This window comes from Lagenorhynchus albirostris, chromosome 11 (assembly GCF_949774975.1).
Source record: "Lagenorhynchus albirostris chromosome 11, mLagAlb1.1, whole genome shotgun sequence".
NCBI classification, from domain to species: domain Eukaryota; kingdom Metazoa; phylum Chordata; class Mammalia; order Artiodactyla; family Delphinidae; genus Lagenorhynchus; species Lagenorhynchus albirostris.
The window spans coordinates 89937496-89961614 of record NC_083105.1 but is presented as its reverse complement, the minus strand read 5'-3'; the positions used below and the strand labels follow the sequence as shown (position 1 = coordinate 89961614).

The window sequence follows — 24119 nt, the reverse complement described above, 5'->3', positions numbered from 1 at the left end:
CTGATAATAAAACACAAAGAGCATAGGGTCACACAAAGATGATTTGAATTCAAGATCTACAACTTTCTAGATGAATATCCTTTGGAAAATTAATTCACTTCTCTAAGTTTCAGTTTTCCTCATCTCTAAAACAAAAAAGAAAACAGAATTTGAAGGGTTCTTGTGATATTAGAAATAATATTAATAAAGGGGCCAGATGATAGTGCATCTTGAATGAGAATCATTATTATTACTGGAAGTTGTAGGGATGATGCTGGTGGTAGTTTTTTAGACTCTTCCGCATGAGGACAAGATGAAAGTTTTAACTCACACAAGCACCACTTAGGACCCTCTTATCTCAGGGCCATTGGTTACAGCCAGCTTCACAACAAATATGAGCCTTTGCTAGAGTAGGAGACCAGCTGTATGAATGTGGACACATGTCTTTCCATCTGTTAAGACCACTTGGTTGTTCTTCAATTTTTATGTCCTGCTCTTGGTGAATCAGAAGAAACAAACTGATCAAAGAAGGAGGAAAATCTAATTTTAGGATGAAGCACTTTAAATGCTGTTAAACTAGTACTAGCTATAAAAAGCTTTACCTTTAAACATTCATTTTCTGAAACTCCCTAAAAGAATGAAAATGACAATTTTCTCAGAAATATCAAACTTTCAATATATCTGAAGCCAAAAGAATCCTTCAAGGAGAAACTAAGTATTGATATTTCCTAGGAAAGCTATGAACAATTTTAATTATCAAGAGAAGCTCATATTCACATTTCACATTTCTTATATACTTATGAGCAGTAAATTGTATGTGATTATTCATGCATAGAAATGAAGAAAAAAGTTGACAATTAATAGTTTTATTCCATATATGTCAATGGCCAAAGTAAACAGTTCAATATCTCCAAATAAATGTCTACTCCAGATTCTACTTATTTTGAGGACACTTTAAAAGTTCACATATCTCACATCATTCAGATTTTTTCTCCATCCATTCTTCCATCCTATCTTAACTATAGGCTCACCTATACAAGAAAATTGGCACGAATAATAAGTACCTTTTACAGAATTTGTGCATTAACCAACTGTGGCTAATAATGCCAAAGTCGTTCAATCTATCCACCCACCATAAACCTAAGATTAAAGAAATACTGAGAAATATGTCTTCTGCCAACAAACTCAAAATTCAGAAGCTTTCCTTTTTTCTTGGCTGCATTTTTTGGTAAGAGACTATTTCCTGCCATACATGGAAGTAATTAAGTATTTATTAAATGTAAGTTTTGGCAAAATGAAAAATTGTATCACAAATGCAGTTGTACTCTGTCTACTGCATGCTCCCACTCAGCACTGTAAACAATTTTCCATCCTTCAGCATTATATTCCAGAAGCTCACATATTTCCATTAAATACATAATAAATGAACTACAAAATAAAAAATATGGTCTTACGCATTGTGCTGTAGGTGGATGTCATGGTGATCTTAAAATACTAGTTTACATTTCTGAATAAACTGCATTCTAGTTAAGTCATGCTGACATGTTTAATAGTCTCACCCACATGGCTGGGGTAGAGATCTTATGTGTAGTTGTTAAGCCCAGTGGTTGAAACTATGCTCAGATGAAATATTTTACCTAAGAGAAATGCTTCTGAAAAGGTTCATGTGAATGATGCTTTTAAGTGAAAAGTTGTATGTAAATTTAATTACATTCTAAACACTACAGAAGTGTTTTCTCTCTAAAAGGAATACTGTAGCAAGTTCTTTGTTACAGGAAAATGATTATTCCCTAGTTTATTTGTTTGAAAATCCAGCTTTTCATTAATTGGATTTCCTTAAAAGCAAACTTGTCAAAGCAAAATATTAAAAAAATTTAGTGTCAATTAAAATGGATCTTATTAGAAAACTGAATTTGCTTTTGGACTGAAACGTCATTTCTAATGAACCTGTGAATCACCTACCTTATACAGTTTTCATGACAATAAAGTTATAACCAGTAAATACTAAACCATTCCAGGCCTACAATAGAGATAAACATAAACAAACAAGCAAACAAATAAAATCACGAAGCTAATGTATATGAACTTAAATGACAACAAAAATTTCAGACAGTATTTTTTTAAAATTCAGGATATGATCTCAAGTGTTTGACTATCATTTTTTTTAACCCTAAAAAATAGAGGAAACTATATAGTGAATCTGTATGATTTTGCACCCTTCCATCCAGCCTTGTTTCTGTGCTGCCCAAAGCTTGTATCTGAAGTGACAGCTAAAATAAGAACTGGACACACTAAACAAAGAGAATTACAAATCTTTTATATTAAAAGTTTAGTCACTGCTGTGGAAGGGGGATTGAGTTTAGGCTATATCTGTAGAACTGTTCTAATAATACTAAAAAAAGGCTGAGCTTATGCTAAAGATTTCTTTTTTTTTTTTTTCTGAATCAAATAATCTAGATTGCTGATTACAACAGTCAGAAGGCTTTTCTTTCATTTTACAATTTAGATTTCCTCTGTTTAGTAAGCAACATTGATATATGACACCAATAAATACATTTTCTTTTTATCATGCCAGAGAAATTTCTGTATGTAGACTTTGGATATTATTGGTTTGGTTTCCTAAGTTTGTTTTCTGAATAACAAGTGTATCTTTGGACCTGTTTTTCTTTTTCAGAATTTTCATCAAAATTCAGAAACTGCAGCAAAAGGTAAAACATACATGCATACTAAACAAATCATAAAACCAAAAATAATTTATATTTTTCAATTTTTCTCCAAATATTATAACACACACCAAAAGAATACTTTTGAGGGAAAAAATGCTTTGTTAAAACTTTATTTACTGATGGAAGTGATTATTCTGCAAGTGAATAAAAATCCACACTCCCTAAACTTTTGGCCTGAGGTTTTTTAAAAATAGGGAAAGTCAAGAGAGCTATAAAAATTAAAGGAATACTGAAAATATCCTTACAACAATTCCAAGAAACGATAAAATTTTATTTAGCTAATTATATCTTGAAGTAAGAGAAGTCAGAAATGCAGCAGATGTCTTTCTTCAAAGTCACAAATTTCAAATTTAAATTCAAGTTCTATTTGAAAGACCAATTTAACATAACAGGTAGGAGGATTGGTTCTGGAATAATTAGTATTCACAGAAGCTCTGAGCCTACAAAACTGCAAGCCACAGGAGGACTTTGCCTCTGTAGAAAAGAGCAGACTGTGACAGTGTGGTGTAGAGGAATCAGGCAGAACTGAACTCTGCCCACTTTTTGACTCTGATCATAAAGAAGTAAACTCTTTGATCCTCAGTCTTCCTAATATGCATAAAAGACAGGATAGTATGTAAAGTGTGGTCAGGGTTGTTCTTGTTTGCACAGGCAGATGGTATTTGGCTTATGAACACTTATGAGTATCTTTAAGGAAATGGTCTGACTCACAGATGTTCAACTAACACCCCTGGATTCAAAGGTGACAGTGAAGCACAAATGATAACCCCAATCTGCCCTCCACACCCTTAGTGGTTTTCAGTAGAAAGTTATGTACAGAGCGATAGCCCCTCAACTCTATTCCCACCACTCAAAAGAAGACATTCAATTACATGGGAAGAACTCCCCCACTTCACATCATAGAGGAAAATGGGACAGCAAAGGATATGGGACAAAAAAATCTGTGCTATTGCAAAAATCTAGGCATTCATAAAACTCCAGAACACCACAGAATAAGGGGAGAGATAGACACCCCCTAACAATGTTTCTAACACAGAGTCCAAGTGAAAGTGCGGAGTGAACAAGCTGGAGGTATGCCTATATGAAACTGGCCCTTTCTTCCTTTCTATTAGGAATGCTGGAATAAAATCCCCTCATCCCATGTTCCTCAGGGGTTGGGATATGAGATCTCACAAAACTGCACAGAAATGTTCCCAGGGACTTATATTCTATGCTAAGTCATCACAGAGAAGGAATTAATTCTATGGATTAAAAATTCCCATCCACAGCTCTCATAAGCTTTTGATAAATCAGAATTCTCATTCTGCAAGATAAATATATTTTTTTCTAATATTTTATTATGTAGAAGCACCTTACAGCACTTTATGGAGCAGAAAGAAAGAGTTTGCTGAAATGACAGCAAAATGAAATGAACATTTGCCAGCATATACAAGCAGTTGCTTTCTATTCGGGTACTCTGAAATAAAATTCTAGAACACTCTTTACACAAAATGTTGATCCAACAATAAGCCACTATTATTGATGATTCTTATACTTAATATTCTTATTGATTAACCTCAATATACCTTGAAGCTGACAGGTTTGATCATACCTGTGCTCTACACCAGTGGTGAACAAATCTGGCACGCTGCCTGTTCGTGTGAACAAAGTTTTTTTTGGAACATGAAAAAAACCCCAGATTTTAATGCAGACCATGTCTGCAAGGAAAGTACGGCCTTCATCGGACACAAGAAGCATTGGACATAGGATGTGACAAACAGTAACGCTATAGAGACCATTTTCCTTTCAAATGTACACTAGAATAAAGTCATGTACTCTTACCACTTCATTTCCAAAAAAACCAAAACAGATTCTAATTAATGCATTTTAATTGCCTATATATTGTCATTGTTTCTTTATTTCCTGATAACTATAACTCTTTGCTCATTGCAAAATCAGGTGTGATAAGTATTATTTCTCCATATTTCACCACCAAGCCCAGTACTTTGAGTCCTTAATACATTTCTGATGATATCTGAAATGCATTTTTCACCCAGAGTACTGGAAGTAAAGCATAATGCATAAGCACACATCCCTATACCACCTCAAAGACGCAAATTATAACCTAAAATTGTATTTCAGCACAAAAAGTAAAGAGTAGAGTTTGAGTAATTATCCAAATAATTAAGATTCTCCAAAATGTGTGCTGGAGCTTGAATTAATGAGATCTCTCACTCAAGTTTATGATTTGTGTATTCATTTGCACAAGATTGGGAATTATTAACGAGAAGTTGGTGCTTCCTGCTTCAGAGTACCAACAGCACAATCTGGGGACTGGAGAAACAAGATGTTTCTATAAATTTATAATTCTCTGCCTCCTGTTGTTCAGGAGAATCCCTGTTGGTTGGCCTCCAGAGTTTGAGGAGGCCTCTTTAAAGACTATTTTTATGCTGCTTTACTCTTCTGTTTCATTAATTGCTACTGCTGATTTCTCAGAGAATTTTAATTACAGCTCTTTCACTCTGCTTGTCACCTCAGGCTGTTTCAACAAAGGACACAATTTTAGAAATACAGCAAATAAGGAAAATTTGGCCATCTCATGAATTTTGTACAAATTTATAACTGTGTTAAACAACAACAACATGTTTAATTAGGGGCAGAGCTACTGAGGGACAGGATGTGGGAAGAAGCTCCATGCTGAAGCTGGCCTCTTTCCTGAGTATCCAAACGCCTGGGCACTGGAACACTGCAGACTGTTGGAGGAAACATAAAGCTCTTCCTGCTATTTTCTTTTCAAACCAACTAGGAACCAAAAAGCAATTTATGCTTGTAAACTACTTATGAGAAAGTGCACGTGTTTGAAAAAACAGTAGTACTGTGTGATTTGACACTGAACATGACTACGCCAAATCTGTGACCTGTTCCGTTCCTAATCTTAATGGACATTTCTGTTTCTATAACTTAAAATATGAAAACCTTTAAATATGGTACAGTGAATAAACACATGTGAATTAAAAAAAACCAGATCTTAGGAACATAAGTTTTAAGGATGTGCTTACTTGTTCTCTCAACGTCTCGTCAGCTTCCCAGGGTTCGGCCACCTCGCTCTCCTGGGCTGTGGCCCCGGGGGTACTCGGAGCTGCACGTGGCCCAGCCTCCCGCGGGGTTGGGAGCGGGGCTGGGCGGTGGAGCCCCGCCCCGGGCCTGGCGTCCAGGGCCCCACCTGGGAGAGGCGAGCAACACTAGCCTTGCTCAACCTGTGGAAGAAGAGCCTGCAATCTGGAGAAGAACTAGTGTTCAGTCTGGACCACTACGAAGCCAAGGCCACGCGGCACATCTTCCTCATCAGACACTCCCAGTACCACGCGAACGTCTCCCTGGAAAGAACCGCCCTTTGACCCCACGAGTCGTGAACCGGAAGTACTAACTGGCCTGGGACTCACCAAGCTCGGAGTTGAAGTTTAATAAAATCGTCCGTCCGTCTGTGACCAGCGCTATAGAAACCTCCAACAGCATCAGCTAACACCTGCCAGGCGTCTGGAAATTCAGCACAGTCCTGCTGGGGGGAAGGCGGGCCCGTTGAAGCCGACCCGCCCGGGTCTCGCGGGAAACGGAGGCTGTGCGGAATCACGAGACTGAGCTCGGATGCAGGCCGACTTCTGGAGCTGCATACATGGGCGGACGGCGAGCATCTTCAGCCGCTACACCTTGAGCGGGCGCGGCCGTTCCCTCCACAGGCGGGCTCCGCGCATCCCTCCGCCTCGGCCGCGTCACCCACCCGGCGGTCCCGCCCGAAGGCCGAGGAGCTGTCCGGACGCTCGGGGACACGGCCTTCAGGCCTCCGGACCGAAGGCGGACCCTCTGAGGGCCGCCTCGAGGGGCCGCTCTCCTCCTCAGCCCTGCGCCCAGCTACCTGCGTGGGAGCCGGCGATGACACGGTTTCTCCCCTCTGACTTCCCTGCATGGGCTGTACTGCCGTTTCGTTTCATTTCTCCAGGACAAGGCGTCGGAAAAGTAGAAATGTCTAAAATTCGGCATATCAGTACATATTTCTGGCCCAGGATGGAAAAGGGAACGTTCAGGTCGTATCTTTGGCAGGGTTTTCTGCGTCACTCTCATCTAACAAAACGCACCTGTGGGGTTTAAGGAGGCCCTTTTGGGGGGATTGGACGAGGCCTGATGTATCAAGGGGTCTTGGTCATGACCACAGGAGCCTTGCGACCCCCGACCCTCGAGACTTCGTCAGCAAAGACGGGCACGGGTGACTCAGGAGCAAGAGGGCGCCAGAGCTTCCATTCATGACACTTCACTTTATACATTCACCTAAGACCCTTTGTCACTTAAATATGTGTCAAAGATTTTCCTCTTCTAGGTTAAAAAAAATAATTTTAAAACATAATTTTTATATTTGAGATTATTCATTTAACTTCTAAAACGTTATAGTTGAATATTAAAAATAATTTCAAGTCGTGAGCATTATTATGATTATCGGCCTTCACTCATTCACTACTGCATACAAAATACCAGCAGTGAGTGTTATTCACTGGCCCCATTAAGAGTCTGACAGTGAATCCTACCCCAGGATGACGTTCGTCATCCTCATAACCTTCTCCATTGTCATGGCGCCATCTTTCCTGCTTTGGATCAGAGTCCACCAGTTCTGCCTGGTCCATTTCATCAGCCTCTTCTGCTTCCTTCCCCTCAGAGAGGAGTTTTTCCAGCAAAGCGTCTATTGGGAGAAAGAACACCAGTCTCAGAAAAATTTACCTTAAATTCGATGATTAAGGGACACTTTTCATGTGCTCTACAGTAAATTGGCATGCCTTCATTTAGCAGACGCTTGGAAACTCCTGGCCTCTGTACTTAAACAATTTTATTCATTTTTTTTTCTTTCATGACAAGTCACTTCTGGGAATAATCAATAGACTCCCTTTAAATAACTAATGGTAAAACTCAAGTAAGGCTTTGATTTTGAAGAAATGTAGTAAATATCATAAATCTTTCACTTTAAACTTATTTCAGATCCCAGCCATGTACTAATACCATTCTCTTTTTATAGCAGCACAATGTATATGATTAGTGTTCAGTTAATGGCAAACATCATAGCATAATCAAACTTATTATGATTAATTCTTTAGATGGAGTTTGTTTAAAGTATTTATAAGCCATGTAGATAACATGTACCTTGTATGAAAATTAATTCTGAACAATAATAATCTAAAACAAAAATATTGCAAATTACAGTTGATCTGAATGCCAAATTAATAACCCAAAACTCTGATTTGTGATTAAAAGTTGTGCTTCCCAAATTTCTGCAACTAAAGATATGAAAGCTTATTAACTATCTATACTACTAGCAGCTAACCCAGGCTGCATACAGAGGCACAGATGGCTAATTGGCTTCAGTTGGTAGAGGGTCATTTAAAATAAATTTTCTTTAAATTTTGTTATAAAAATTTTCAAAGCTGTAACAGATGGTTTTATGATAAATATTGCCCTTCACAGATGACCTGACTTCTATCCCTTTCCCCACCTAGGTTTGATAGAAAGAGTGACAACTGAACTATCTACCTCCGTCTACCACCTAATTGATATCTATTGCAGCAGCTTTTATGCAGATGTCCAGCCTCTAAACGCACCTGTGCATAGTGTTTCCTGCGTAAATCTGGGGCTCCATTCCCACCTTAGCTTCACAGTGTATGCAGCCCACAATATTCCAGAGACCTGGGTGCACAGGTAAGTAATGATGAGGTTTTTGCAAAAGAGTTAATTAATTTTGTGTAGCTTCTAATTGAGTATAATTTGCCTTGTTCTTATTTGCAGGAGCAAACATTTTATTTTGAAATTTAATCAGCATGGATTTATCCATATTCTTAAAATCATTTACAACTTTATTTCCAGTGCACATTCCTTTTCCCTCAAGTCTTCTCCCATTCTCCATATTAAAAATAACTGCATGTTGTCCATGTATCATTATGGAAACAGAAAATGCTCATCCTACTTAGTGATTGCCCTAAATTTTTCATTTTTTATGTTTGAGTTTAAATGACTAATGCCAATTAACACAGAGCAAGATAGCACACACACATACAGGGTGATGGGGAGTATTTAAAAATAGAAAAAAAGTCACTTTGATCCCTATCAAGTTGTGAGCAGTAAATATTTTGTGAGATTAGTACATTGATAAAGTGGGAATTAGCCAAGAGTTATTTGAGTTACAATAGAAATTAACCACATTTATGCATGGAACATTGCCAGATTTTAGGTTGACTCTGTTATATAGTATTTTCTTGAATAACATAATTAGAGTAATATAATAATTTTTTAAAATTCCTTATGGATTAAATCTATAAGAAAATACTGATTAAATCAATTAAAGTTGATATGAGAATCGTAATTTTCTAATGGATTTATTGTACCCACTGCATTTAGCATCTCAAAGAAAGGCTAAAAGAAACAATTTTAGAAAAAAGAGAAATAATTTTTATCTTGGAGTGTATTTTTGCAAATAACAACTATACGAATATTTATAGAGTTAATTATAAAGGAAATTTTACCTTCATATGTAAAAAACAAAAACTCTATCATCTCTCTGTCTCACATATGCATTTCTTTAAAACCCATGGGAAGATTGTCTTATGCTTTTTCTTAATTTTATGAAGAATTTTAAGAGGCTAATGTATAATCTAACAAATTGCCACTCTAATGAATGTTCTCATAATTTTTAAATCATTACTATATCCTTATTAATTTTAATTCACATGGAAAAACTATGTAGCCAGATAAATACAGATAAAGCTATATGCATAGAGCATGTATTCAGTATTTATATATGGTGGGAAATTTAGTTCTGTTTATTTTTTCTATTGTTTTTCTATTCTCTGTTTTTTTTATTTCACATAATCTTTATTATTTTCTTTCTTTTAGCTTTGGGCTGAGTTTGTTCTTCTTTTTCTAGTTCTTTGAGTGTAAATTTAGATTATTGTGATCATTTTTTTAATTTTTAATTCTTTTTAAATTTTTTTTTAAATTTTCTTTTTTAAAAAATTTTTATTGCAGTATAGTTGATTTACAATGGTTTGTTAGTTTCTGCTCTACAACAAAGTGAATGAATTATACATATACGTATATCCACTCTTTTTTAGATTATTTTCCTATATAGGTCATTACGGAGTATTGACAAGAGTTCCCTGGGCTATACAGTAGGTCCTTATTAGTTATCTATTTTATATATAGTAGTGTGTATATGCCAATCTCAATCTCCCAACTTATCCCTCCCCCGCCAAGCTTTCCCCCCTGGTAACCATAAGTTTGTTTTCTACATCTGTGACTCTATTTCTGTTTTGTAAATAAGTTCATTTGTACCATTTTTTTAGATTCCACATATAAGCGATATCATATGATATTTGTCTTTCTCTGTCTGACTTACTTCACTCAGTATGATAATCTCTAAATCCATCCATGTTGCTGCTAATGGCATTATTTTGTTCTTTTTTATGGCTGAGTAATATTCATTGTATATATGTACCACATCTTCTTTATCCATTCATCTGTCAATGGACATTTAGGTTGCTTCCATGTCCTGGCTATTGTAAATAGTGCTGCAGTGAACATTGGGGTGCATGTATCTTTTCAAATTATGGTTTTGTCTGGATATATGCCCAGGAGTGGGATTGCAGGATAATATGGTAGCTCTATTTTTAATTTTTCAAGGAACTTCCATACTGTTCTCCATAGTGGCTGTGCCAATTTACATTCCCAACAATATTCCCTTTTCTCCACACCCTCTCCAGCACTTATTGTTTGTAGATTTTTTGGTGATGGCCATTCTGATTGGTGTGAGGTGATACCTCATTGTAGTTTTGATTTGATCTTTCTTCTTTTAATATAGGCATTTATTGCTTTAAACTTCTTTTTTTAGTACTGCTTTTGCTATATCTCCTAAGTTTTGGTATGATGTGTGTTCATTTTCATGTCTCAAGATATTTTCTAATTTCCTTTTTGATTTCTGTTTGACCCATTAGTTGTTCAAAAGTATTCATTTACTTATTCATCTCACTTATGTGGAATCTAAAAAAGAAAACAAAACAAAATGAAAACAGACTCTCAGAGAACAAGTGGTTGCCAGAAGGGAGGGGTGGGGATGGGGGTGAAATAGGTGAGGGGGTTAAGTGGCATAAGCCTCCAATTATATAATAAATAAGTCACTGAGATATAATATACAGCATAAGGAATATGATCAATAACATTGTAATAACTTTTTTTACCCATACAGATGGTTACTCAACTTATCATGGTCATCATTTCATAATGTATGCAAACATCAGATCATTATATATTACACCTGTAACTAACATAATATTGTACAACTATATTTCAATAAAATAAAAAAGAGAAACTAAAAGGTGTTAATTCCCATTAATTTGAGAATTTTCCAATTTTATTTCTGCTACTGATTTCTACTTTTATTTTATTTTATTTGTTCAGAAAATATACTTGGCATGATTTCAATTTTCTCACATTTGTTAAGACTTGTTTTGTGACCTATTTTGTGATCCATGTGCACTTGAGAAGAATGTGTATTGCCCTAAGCTTGGGTGGACTGTTGTATAAATATTCGTTAGGTTCATTTGGGCTATAGTATTATTCAAGCCCTCTGTTTCTTTATTGGGCTTCTGTCTGTTCTATTCATTATAACCAATATTGAGATCTTCTGTTATTATTGTGTTATTGTCTATTTCTCCTTTTCATTCTGTCAATGTTTGCTTAATATATTTGCTTCAATTTGGGGTGCATGTATATTTACAACTGTTGTATCCTCTTGATGAGTTGACCCCTTTATCATTATATAATGTCCTTGTCAGTTGTGACAGTTTTAACTTAAAGTCTATTTTGTCTTATATAAGTATGGCCACTGCTGCTCTCTTTTGATTACCATTTACATAGAATATCTTTTTCTGTCCTTTCACTTTCAGGGATGTCCTTAAATCTAAAGTACATCTCTTGTAGACAGCGTATGGTTGTATCTTGTTTTCTAATTCATTCAGTTATGCTGTGTCTTCTGATTATAGAATTTAATGTATATTTAATGTAATTAATGATAGGGAAGGACTTTCTATTTTCATTTTTTCATTGTTTTCTATCTTGTAGCATTTTTGTCCCTCTTTTCCTCTCTTGCCATTTCCCTTTGTGTTCTTTTGAGTTTTTGTAACGGCATACTTCAATTCCTTTCTTATTTTCTTTTGTTTATCTTCTATAGGTAGGTGTTTTCTTTGTGGTGACGATGGGCCTCACATAAAACATCTTATATTTAAAACACTGTTTTAAGCTGATAACAACTTCAATCAGATACAAAAACTCTACTCTTTTCTTCTCCCCTCACCACACTTTATGTTACTGATATCACAAATGGCATCTTCTTATATTTTATATATTTTTATTATTAAAGTTTTTCCATACTTTGTCCATTATAGTCTATCCAGAGTTAAAACTTGTTCATGTACCACCATTACAGTCTTACAGTATTCTGTATTTGTCTGTATATTTTTCTTTACCAGTAAGCTTTTATACTTTCATATGCTTTCGTGTTGCTGTCTAGCATCTTTTCATTTCAACTTGAAGGACTCCCTTTAGCATTTCATGTAAGTCAGGTCTAGTGCTGATGAACTCCCTCAGCTTTTTACCTGAGGAAGTATTTATTTTTCCTTCATTTTTGAAGGACTGCTTTGCCAGATATAATTATATTTTTTTCTTTCAAAACTTTGAATATATCATTTCCACTCCATCTGGCCTTTAAGGTTTCTGCTGAGAAATCTGCTGAAAAACTGATGAGATCTCTTTTATGTGGCAGATCACTTTTCTCTTGCTGCTTTCAAAATTCTCTCTCTGTCTTTGACTTTTGATGTTTGATTTTAATGCGTTTTAGTGCGGTCTTCTTTGGGCTCATCCTAGTTTGGTCTGTTGGGCTTCTTGAAACTGAGTGTCCATTTCCTTGCTGACAATTTACAAGTTTTCAGCCATTATTTCTTCATATCAGCTTTCTGCCTCTTTCAGTTGTTTCCTCCTGGGACTCATATAATGTGTATATTTGTCCTGTGTGTCCCATAAGTCCCTTAGACTTTCTTCACTCTTCTTCATTTTTTTTCTTTTTGTTTCCCTAACTGAATAATTTCAAATACCTATCTTTGAGCTCACTGATTTTTTTCTTCTGCTTAATCAAGTCTGCGCTTGAACCTCTCTACTGATTTTTTTTCAATTCAGTTATTGTATTCTTCAGCTCTAAAATTTCTGTGTGGTTCTTTTTAATATGTTTATCTCTTTCTTGATGTTCTCATTTTGTTATATATAAAATTCTTTGTCAGGTAGTTCATATACTTCCATTTCTTTAAGATTAGTTTCTGGAGATTTATTTTGTTCCTTTGCTTGGGCCGTGTTTTCCTCTTTCTTCGTATACCTTGTTTTACTTTGTATTGGGATTTGAGCATTTGAAAAAAACAGCTACCTCTCCCGGTCTTTATGGAGTGGTTTCATATAGGGGAAGAATGTTACCAAGCAGTCCAGCTAGAGATTTGCGGGGCCTTTCAAATATTTTCTGTAGATGCATATTCCCTGGGCTTCTGTGATGCACACTACACTTTCCCTGCTCCCCTCTCTTCCTGCCAATGCAGAGACCATCAAGCTGCATCAACCTCTTCTGTTGCCCCGCATATCCTCTGGAGTGGCAGCAAGCATCCCAGCTCTTCTTTGTTCTCCTAAATCCATGGTCCCCAGGCATTTAGAGTATATCATACCCTGTCAGCATTCTGAGACAGAAACCAGTCCCTCAGGCAGCACCCCCTAAAAAAGCTGCAACATTGGAATCACAATCCAAATCTTTCCCAAGGGAGAAGCTGGGAGTTGGGGGTTTTCTCCTATTCATTTTGCACTGAGCTGGGGGGGAAGTGGTGAGTGAGTTTGTGCTAGTTCAAACCATTGCCTTTGTTCTCAGAGTCCTCCAAACTGGCACCCATTCCTATTCTGCATTTAGATTCAGCAAGAGAGAAACCCGTCCCTTGGATAGACCCCTAAAAAGTCTGAATGTTAGGCATATGTTCTAGTCTTCTCTTTCCCAGCCAAGGGAGAAGCTGGGAGCTGGGAGTTTCCTCCTGATCCCACTCTGCTGTGAGGAGGAGCTCTGCAAAATGAGTGCCATGAATTTTCCTGCTGATTTTTATGTGGCCGGTTTTGCACTTGCCTGTGGTGCAAGAGCCTTTTAACATGTTTCTGGATTTCTCGCAAAGGAAATTGAATTGGTGTCTCCAGGGGGAAGGAGGGTCTAGGGCTTCTTATTCTGCAATCTTGCTGAAGTCACCAAACATAAATTCTTAGTAATTTTTAAAGTACACTCTATACAAGCAAATAGCACTTTATCATTTCATTTGACTTTTAACTATAAAAATAATTTACCCATATAGAAAACTGGTTCCTTTATAGCATTCAGCTTATTGAATCAATGTTGTTTCTTTTTAGGTATAAAGCATTTTCTTTTTCCTGTTGGCTTACATATGCTGGAAAGAAACTGTGCCAAGTGAGAAACTGCAGAAATATTCCAGTCAAAAAATTGTTTTTTTTCTTGGTCAACTGGAATGAAACGTAAGTTTAATCTTTATTCTGGCAGGATCATTTGTCTAATAAAGATCAGGGGTTTTTTCACCCTTTTCTTAAGTGAAGGGTATGATTTTTTTTAAAATATTGTCAGTTGATTTGATTCAGTGATGTGATAAATATGCTAGGTATAATAGATAACTGATTTCAATTCAGCAGATTAAAGGTCCATTTAAAAATCTAGATAAGTGTCCAATCTATGTGTGTTGAACTGCTCAAAGAGGGAAATTGGGAAAGGGAGAATTATTAATCATTCACAGACTGTGGATAAAAGGAATACCCTCTACTTGGGGTTAGAGGGAGGTAGATTCCAGATATAACAAAGAAGAAAGAAATCACCTAATAACATATGTAGTCTCCATTTTTCCCCAAAAGCCAGTTATAAATTTGTTTAAACAATCAAGTTTTTGAACAGTAATTATCTATGCATTGTGTAAACTGTCACCTAATTTGGGGTAAGCAACTCCTACTTCATAATTTTATAGAGATTTATTAAATGAAGAAGGAAGAGTACGTTCTTGACACTATCCATGCCTTCCTCTTCTTCTCTGCCTCCCACCTCAAGCCTTTGCTTTACTCAGAATCTCAGGGGGCTCCTAGGCTCCATCTATGGTTTTTATATGGTTACCATTGCTTTTCCTTGCTATTCCCATGACACTGCTCTGCTGTCCTTTCTCTGGGGTCTCCACTGATCCGCTGAGAACCAATTTTCTTCCCACCACAGTAGAAGCAAACTCCCCAGCCTACTATCCATCAGCCATTTCAGAAGATCAGGCTTTCTTAGGAGATAATTTGACTCCCAATATTGTACTGTCCTATTGATATATATGAGCCAAAACTTCTGGGACTCTGAAGATGGTGTTAGAATAGTACCATCTATCCCGCTCTTAGTGTTACCACAATCAATGGAGACTGAGTCCTGAGGCATAACATGTGTTCCTCAATTCTTAAGTACTCCAAAGCAAATCTTCCTTCTAGGTCTGTGACAACCTTTATCTCTTCTTGAAAACCTGACCTTCAATTACAAAATCCCCTTCCATTGCACAGAATCATTTCTGCTTGTAAAATTCTTTAGTGGCTCCCCAATTCCTATAAGGTAAAATACAAGTAATTTAGCATAGCACACAAGGCCCTCTGTGCTTTGGTCCCTGCCTATCTCTGCACTTTCATCTCTGGAGTTAGCCCCACTGTCTGCCCATGCACCCAGCCAGCCACTCTCTGCGTCTGATCTACTTACCCTAGGAACTGAGAAATCACGCCTCTGCTAGGGGTCATCCATCTGTCAGAAGGACAGTGTCTTCACTGCCTACTTTGGGAACTCCTAATTATCTTCCAGAACACTCCTCCACCTTCTCTATAAACCCTTTCCTGTATCATTCTGTAAAAATTGGCCACCTTTTCTTTTTTCGTTTGGTCTGAACCTCAAAGTACTGTCTTATGGTCGCTTACTGAATGTGTTTGTTTACATTTCTGTTTGCTTCTGCTAAAGGATACAAAGATTTTTATTTTCAAATTTTAAAATTTTATCCCTAGCAGATAAAGCAGCACCAGACAGAGTAAGAGTCCAGGAAGTGTAGCTTGGAAAGTGAATGAATTTTGTATAATAAGTGATTCCTCAAAAATGCATTAACCAGCTCAATTACTAGAATTATTCTTCTGACTTAATTAAAACATTCCTGGTTGTTTCAAAAAGTCAGATTCATTTTCAACTGACAGATATGTGCTATTATTTAAACAATTCAAGGGGAAAATCTACTAATTCTAAAGTCAAAGAAAAAAAATCTCAAAATAAATGGAAAATCATTAGTGTTGTTGGAATAACTTCATTGGTATACTTTTCTTCTCTTCCTTCAAGAGTGCATGAGTGTTTCTCTTCCATCCTCCCTATCCCATCCCTCTAGGTGGTCACAAAGCACCAAGCTGATCTCCAAGAGGGAGGAGATATGGGGACATATGTATATGTATAGCTGATTCACTTTGTTATAAAGCAGAAACCAACACACCATTGTAAAGCAATTATACTCCAATAAAGATGTTAAAAAAATAAAATATAAGTAAAAAATTTAAAAAATAAATTAAAAAAAGAGAGTGCATGATTGTTATCTTTCCTGTGAGAGTTTCTCACAGGAACAGAACAGATACTGTCGTCTCCATTTTACAGATCAGAATATTAATGTTTATGAAGCTTAATTAACTTGACCCAGGTCCCACAACCAGTAAGTGACAGAACTAGTGCTCAGACCCACTCTGACTCCAAAGCTGAGGTTTTTACTGTGATTTTCATACTGTTTCTTGCAACATATAAAATCTTGGGCTGAGTATTTATATTCTACAAATAGTTCTCACATCTTAAATTAAAAAAATACAAAACTCTACTTCTTTTTTTCAACAGCAGCCATGACATTTTTTCCCTCTACTTTGCAGCAAAACCCTTCCGAGGAGTCGTCTGTATTCACGTTCTTCCATTTTTTTCCTCTGCTCTCATGCATTCTCCAATCAGGCTTTCATCGTCTCTGCTCCACCGAAATTGACCATTAGAGTCACTGATGACCTGCAAAGCTAAATCTGATATTTGTTTCTCAGTCTTCATCTTACATGATCTGGTAGGAGCTGGCTCCCACATTCTTTAAGCTTTTCTCCTCCCTCGCTGGGCATTCCTTCTCCATATTCTTTTCTTCTCCCAGACTGATCATAGTCTTAACCCTAAAGCCTCTTCTGTTGTATCTATCTTTACTCCTTAGTTTTCTCTTATAGTCACATAGCTTTAAATGCCATCTGTATGCCAACAGCTCCCAAATTTATTTCGCCAACACAGGCATCAGTCACAAACTTCACACGTACTCACTCAACATGTCTAAAACTAAACTCTTGATCTTACTCTCCAAACTTGTTCCAGCCATGCATGGCCACTCTGGATGATCATTTCCAGTATCAGTTGTTCAGGTCAGATCCTTAGCCTAAATTTCCTTCTCTCAGAACACGATGTCCAGGAATCCTACTGTCTCTCTCCTCAAAATATTTCCAGAACATTACTTCTCATCACTTTCACTGGTCTAGGCCACCATCATATCTACCCTGTATTCCTACAGTAGCCTTGAAATAGTCACCCTACTTCTCTTGCACCTTTAGAATCCTTCTCACACAGCAGTTAAAGTAACCTCTTTTAAAATGTAAGTCAGGCCACATCATTCTTCTGTTTTATAATCCTACAATGGCTCCCTTTTTCACTCAGATAAAAGTCAAAGTCCTTACAATGGTCTGTTATTTTATATTAGTGTTAATAAGGGAGTTCTATACAATGTGACTTTTTAAATCTTCCATTTTCACTATCAAAAACTTATTCTGATTTTAGAAAAGCTGTCTCATATAGAAGAAAAGAATGTTTAAGAAAAATTTTAGTGCTTACTCATTTTTAAACAGCAGAGTAAGGCAAACATACGGTTAAAACTTGAGGTCTGTGCCAACAGCTTGGATATAAAGAAGCAATCTGACTTCACTTATTGAATTGTCTCTTAAAGTATTTTTCTTCCTTGTTTTGTGTAAAAGTTCATTCCTTTGATTTTTCAACAGCCATGTAGAAGTTAATAAAAAAAGATTTCTCAGTGACTCTGAGATTATTCTGGCTTCAAAAATCCATATCTATTCAAGAAATGAATAAATAACTATTTGTAAAGCATATATTCTTACCCTAGAAGAATTTATCTTTATTAATAAAAATGACAGAATGGAGATTGGAAGTAACTATCCACTGTAACTTATCGAATTTTTTGTCATTCTTGATATGAAAAGCTCACTAATAAGTGAAGTTATACATGAAGAAGCCAGACTCAATGGAAAAAAGAACTTTCCAGATTATGTGAGAAATAAAGTGAAATTATAGCTTCCATCCTACCACAGCAATATGAAAACTGAATAGCAAGTCAATTACAGGTAAAAGAGAGAATATTCAAGAAATTACTGTGCATTCCACAGAATCATCAACATTTTATGTTGAGTTTCAGAGCTTCTTTTAAGCTGAGAAATATGTTCACATTACATTGAATGAATATTATGACCATGAAGGAATATGAAAGAAAAGAGACTTTTAGCTTTAGATGTCTAAATGTGTAATAATTTAATTTTCAATAGTCTAAATTTCACTAATCTTGTAAAATAATATTTTTTTACTCTAGTCGTTATTTCCCTTCCTTACTTTTAACTAGAATTATATTTTATCTGTCTACAATGGCTAATATAAGTTTTTACATTGTTGATAGAATACTGAATATAAGGCTGATATACAACCTGCCATTTGCCACATACTGTGTTATGTAATATTCGTTCCATTTATGGATAAGAAAAACAAGGCTTAGGAAGGTTAAATTCATCACTCAAAGAAGAACATCTGTTTAGTCATGGGGCCAATATTTGAATGCACATATATGCAAATCCAAGCCTCTGATTCATCTTCTCCACTCATAGCTTACATATTGACATCTCTGAGTTATTATTAACTCAATGACATCATGCCCTAAACCGCACATATATCCCCTACCCCATGCTCCTCCTCTGTGTTTTCTATCTGTTAAAGGTAATTTACTACAACATAATCTGGAAGCCTGGAATTCATCTTTAATTCTTCATTGTCCTATTCCACTAATATGCTGTTAGTCAAATATTAGTTATCCATTCAAACTCTAAAATAGCCCTTCTGTCTTTCCTTTTGTTAGATGTCTTACTGCCACCTGGGTCTGGACCTCTCTATCTCAGAGAACAGCATGTTGAGGGGAGAGATGTGTACTTCCTCAAAATCAGTTATGATCACTGGAATGAATTAACTCCTCCTCATTCCTAAGGCTGAATGCTGCCTAGCCACACACAAAAGGAGGTCACCAAACTCTTATTTTACACACTGAGTAAGGACTGCTCCCCATATCCAGATTAGACAGCCAACTTCTTGTGTGAGAAGACACTCGATACTACCTGAGGCCTCACCTGGGCCAACCTCAGTAAGCACTTTCCAACTGGATAATAGACTTTGGTCACAATCAGTCCTCTAATAATCACCCACTGCTAAAACAAGTTGACTTCAAAGTTCAACTGGGAATTACAAGGCCAGTGGATTCTGTTCATACTCCTCACACCTAACGGCATGAGATATCATCCAATACAAACTGCTCATTTGCTCTTCCAGTCACTTTCCTTTTACTTCTTCCCATTCCTTGGTGAATCAGTTCCCATTAATCTTCCCCTACATGCTAACGTCTGTTCCAATTTTCCCATTTCTTCACAGCATTCTCATCTTCTAGTGAACATATTCCCCCCATCTCAACTTTTTGAAAAATGTCTTCTTGTCTCATAAATAGATCTCTCCTAAGCCCCATACTTCTCTTGAGGCTCTTGTATCCTTCTTCCTGTCCATGATTAGGGACCTCAGATCACACTCTCAACTTTCTGTCAAAAGCCCTTTCTTCTTAGATACTTCTACCACCCAGGTGTACCCCTCCCAATCTTACAGTATCATTTATAACCTTCTAGGCAGTCTCATATATATTGGTGGATTCAATGCCCAAATTCAAGGTTTTTTCCACTATTAACAATCTTGTGTTTATCCTTAGCCACTTTTTTTGTCCATATCTACAATCCATCCAGGGTCTGAGTTTGATTCACCTTGACATATCCAGGAATTGTATTGTCTGTTACATCTCAGCAATCAGCCCCCAAATTCCTGAAATCTCATTATCACCCAGAATAGTCCACATTTAAAATTATAAACAACTCTCTATGCTTTTAGCTCTCTCATTTAAACATTTCCTTTTGCCATTAGGAAAAATCTTAGATCCCTTTGCCTAGCATACAGAGTTCTTAAACATCCTGGCAACCACCTGTCTTTCTAATTGCATCCTCCATAACTTTCCAGATCACCTTGACTACATTCTGTGTTCTAGCCACAATGAGCTGCTCACCACTCCTCAGCTACATGCATATATGCCCTTGTCTATGCACTTTTCTTTTCTTGGAATATTCTTTTCCAAATCTCCATCTGATTGTAACCAACTTACTCTTTAAGACCCATTATGAGTTATTTCCTGCCGTCCCCCCATTCCCTAAGACAATGTTAACCATTCTTTTATTATGTAATTGTAATTGTAATTGCTCAAGTTATTGTAATTTTTAAAAATAAACTTATATATCAAAATTATAGCAATCCCCATAGAGTAATCAATCTCATTACTCTATGTACTTCTGCTATATTTCTACTTTTACAAGATACAACACAAAATTTAAGAGGATGCCTCGATTCAAATAGTTAAAATATTTTTGTCATATAACATTGTATTACAAGGAAATATTTATGAAAACATGGTTGCAAATGGGTAGATAACCTACTTCTTTCTTTTATTTTAAGAATCAATTTTCCTCTTGAAATAAAGTCACTTCCAAGGGAATCCATGCTCACTATAAAACTGTTTGGGATTACCTGTGCAACAAACAATACGGATTTATTGGCCTGGACTTGTCTTCCGCTGTTTCCAAAACAGTAAGTATATCATTTGTGATTAATAAAACTTCCATCTCAATAAAAACCTCCTTGGAACTGTATAGTGAGCTGTATTTGGCATAATGAGAAAATCAAGGAGACATTTTATTCTAAAATTGAGATAGCTCAATAGAAATCATGACTATTGAAAGTGGGACTGTAAAGCAAAATGTAGAAGTGGCTTTAGAAACAGGCCTCATGCTCAGCTTGTCAACTGGGTCATGAAAAGGTATTGGCATGACCAATCTCAATTTCTTTTCCTTATGTGACCAGCCAGTTTCTCTGGAATTACTAATTCAAAATGATTTAGATCAGTACTGTCATTTAGAAACAATATAAGTCATGAAATTCTGGCTGAAGTAAAATTATTCAATGTAATTAGTTTACTAACCTTTTATTGCCAAGAAGAAATATATGTCAACTTTAAGAGGATATTTTTCAGAAAAGTAAGCCAAATAGGAGTTCTGATATTCTATCAGAACTAATTGCCATTGAAAAATTAACTGTTGATTTAACCATAAGGATTTGGAATTATTAATGCTTAGAATATTTGATAAAGTCAGTTACATGATTTTTCAGTGTTATTAAGGAAAAAATATTTTAAATAAAACAGCTTAGTGACTTTTCCATGGCAAGACTTGCTTTAGAATCAAATTGTAAAATACATGACTTTCGAAGAAATAGAACCTATATTGTTATTTTAATATTATTATAAAGGATGTTTCTGCCCCTGCTCTTTTAGGAAGATTTGGTAATATAAAAATGTTAGGAAAATTCATCAGCTTTTAGTTCCCACATTTAGTCAATATAAATAAATTATCATCAAAGCAACTGTGATACATTTTTAAAATCATTTTTTATTAGGTTAATTATGACATGCTGTGTGTGTGTTGCTCTTTTATTAGTTTTCATGTTATAGCCAATTTCCACATGTATGAGGACAGGGAATGTATTTTCTTTGTAATTTCTATCATCTAACATGGTATCTCTTATAAATAGGCAATCAGTACAGGTTTGTTTATTAAATTGAATTGGAAAAATATCAATTTCTGTAGGAGATTTAGAATGAAATAAAATTTCAAAAGTCTATAAGAAACAGTTCAGCCCTAAAAGGAATACCAACTGCTGTTAGCAGATATTTCAAAAATCTGATTTGTGGGCTAAAAACTTTCATTACTTTCTCACTAGGAGCAGCTATGCAGGTGCCCTTCCATCTCATGAGTGAGTTTCTTTAAAGTTTCAACTGCAGTATTTGTAAGATCTAGCATGTTTGTAGAATACATTTCCAGTTATTCACTGAAAAAGAATTTAATCCATTTTATGCCTGCTCATCATCCAACATACTACTTTTCACATAACAGGTAATCAAAAAATGTTAAACATATAAAAAGTTTAGAATATTTTTATCTTTCAAGCTACTCTTCAAAGCTTTTTTCTACATGGTTGTGATAGTAAAACACTGCCTCCATGTTGTTTTGTCATCTGTCACTTAACTTCTGGTAAACACTTTATATGCGAGTGATCATGGACAATGGGCATCTTTAAGAAATGCCATCTGGGACTGATACTAAATGGTTTTCCTAAGAGAAAGTGGCAAAATTGTGGATGATGAGACATCACAGAAACACAACTTACTTCAAAGAAAGCTTCAATAAGGATTTGTAAATGTATTTCCAAAAGACTATTTCTTATGAAAATCAGAAAATCTGCCTCTCTCCTGGGCTAACCAACTTAAAGAAATCCAGATCTTTTAAGACATCAGAAATCCACCATGTGGGCCGTTTGGGGAGATGTAATAACTCCCACTTTGCTCATTGCTTTGAGTTACAGAGATTCTAACCCAATTTATTTGATGGAGATATTTCCAGATCACAGCAAATAAGTCACTTAATTTCATTTTCTTTCATGGAGTGACCCCTGCCCATAAACATTTGGTATTGAATCTATCATTTATTACAACTTGAATTTCTCATACCCAGCCATGTGGAGCTGTAATGAGCATTTATGTCTCTATTTTTTCCAAGATACACACAACCTGAAAATATGCAAAATTAAAGGTTTCTTATCTCTTTGTGGTTTTGAGAAGTGGGTTTCAGAAGAACCAATGAAGATTAAACTCAGATGTATTGGTTATAACTGCATCAAGAGTGTGTACAAATAAAAATAAACAACATTTTCAAGCACACAAATTCACCTTCAACCCTATTAAAAAATATGTTTCAAAAACTAAGGTAATGGGCTTCCCTGGTGGCGCAGTGGTTGAGAGTCCGCCTGCTGATGCAGGGGACACGGGTTTGTGCCCCGGTCCGGGAAGATTCCACATGCTGCAGAGCGGCTGGGCCCATGAGCCATGGCCACTGAGCCTGCGCGTCCGGAGCCTGTGCTCTGCAATGGCAGAGGCCACAACAGTGAGAGGCCCACGTACCGCAAAAAAAAAAAAAAAAAAAAAGTAAAATTTTGCCCACGAAAGTTTTATAATCCTCTCCTTTGCAGACAGGACTTATACCATATCTATATTCACAATGCCTCCACACTGCAGTAAGAAAGTGTTATTCTCACCTCAATAATTTCTATGACCTACCTTCCCTACTTAAATTCAAAACAAATAGTATGGTGGTTACTTAGCATTTCTAAATTGTGGTAAACTCCTTCAGTGCAGAGATTCTCAACCTTTATTGAACAATAGAATCTCCTGGGGAGATTTAAAAATAAACCCATGTGTTTCCAAAGATTCTAATTTAACTGGTCTGTGGAGGGGCCCAAGCATCGGTATTTTCAGAGCTCCTGAGATGCGTTAAAGCCCAGGAAAATCAGAATCTTTTGCAGAATTTCAAAAGAGGCCTAAATAAATCTTAATCTTAATAAAATTTTATTCCTTAGACTGTTGTCTGAGTAGCCAACCCTGATCCCACTATAAATGATCATTTCAGGTATATCCTTAAAATCAAATAATAGAAGCAAGTTGTGGATGAAAATTCCTTATCATTCTTCCATTCTGTACAAGAAAGACCTTCAGAGCTCAACTAATTCAAATATCTCATTTATATGTGAAGATCTTTATGATGAAGAAAGGTTAAAGGGGCTGGCTAGAGGTCACTGGGCTACTTAGGAATAGAACAAGAACCAGAATGAAGGGCTGACTTCTCTCCTCTCCACACGTGTTACTACATCAAGCTGCCTCCCTTCCTGCCCTTATGTGCCATGCCCTGCTCCATGAATGCACTGTGAAAACCTCACTGCCTGTCTCAGCCTTACCTGGGCTCTGCTCTTGG

At 36.2% G+C, this 24119-nt stretch overlaps 1 protein-coding gene across 7 annotated transcripts in view; it reads left to right on the top strand.

Annotated features, from left to right (window-relative positions):
* PIK3C2G (phosphatidylinositol-4-phosphate 3-kinase catalytic subunit type 2 gamma) overlaps nucleotides 1-24119 on the top strand; it is a 360629-nt gene that overhangs the window by 82583 nt on the left and 253927 nt on the right. For 6 of the 7 annotated variants that reach the window (XM_060166784.1, XM_060166785.1, XM_060166780.1 and 3 more), the window contains 5 exons: nucleotides 2654-2687; nucleotides 8222-8420; nucleotides 14193-14315; nucleotides 20716-20847; nucleotides 22036-22068. In XM_060166784.1, the coding sequence (XP_060022767.1) occupies nucleotides 2654-2687; nucleotides 8222-8420; nucleotides 14193-14315; nucleotides 20716-20847; nucleotides 22036-22068 (521 nt within the window). The remainder of the gene's footprint in view (nucleotides 1-2653; nucleotides 2688-8221; nucleotides 8421-14192; nucleotides 14316-20715; nucleotides 20848-22035; nucleotides 22069-24119) is intronic. The other variant, XM_060166781.1, reaches the window with a different exon arrangement.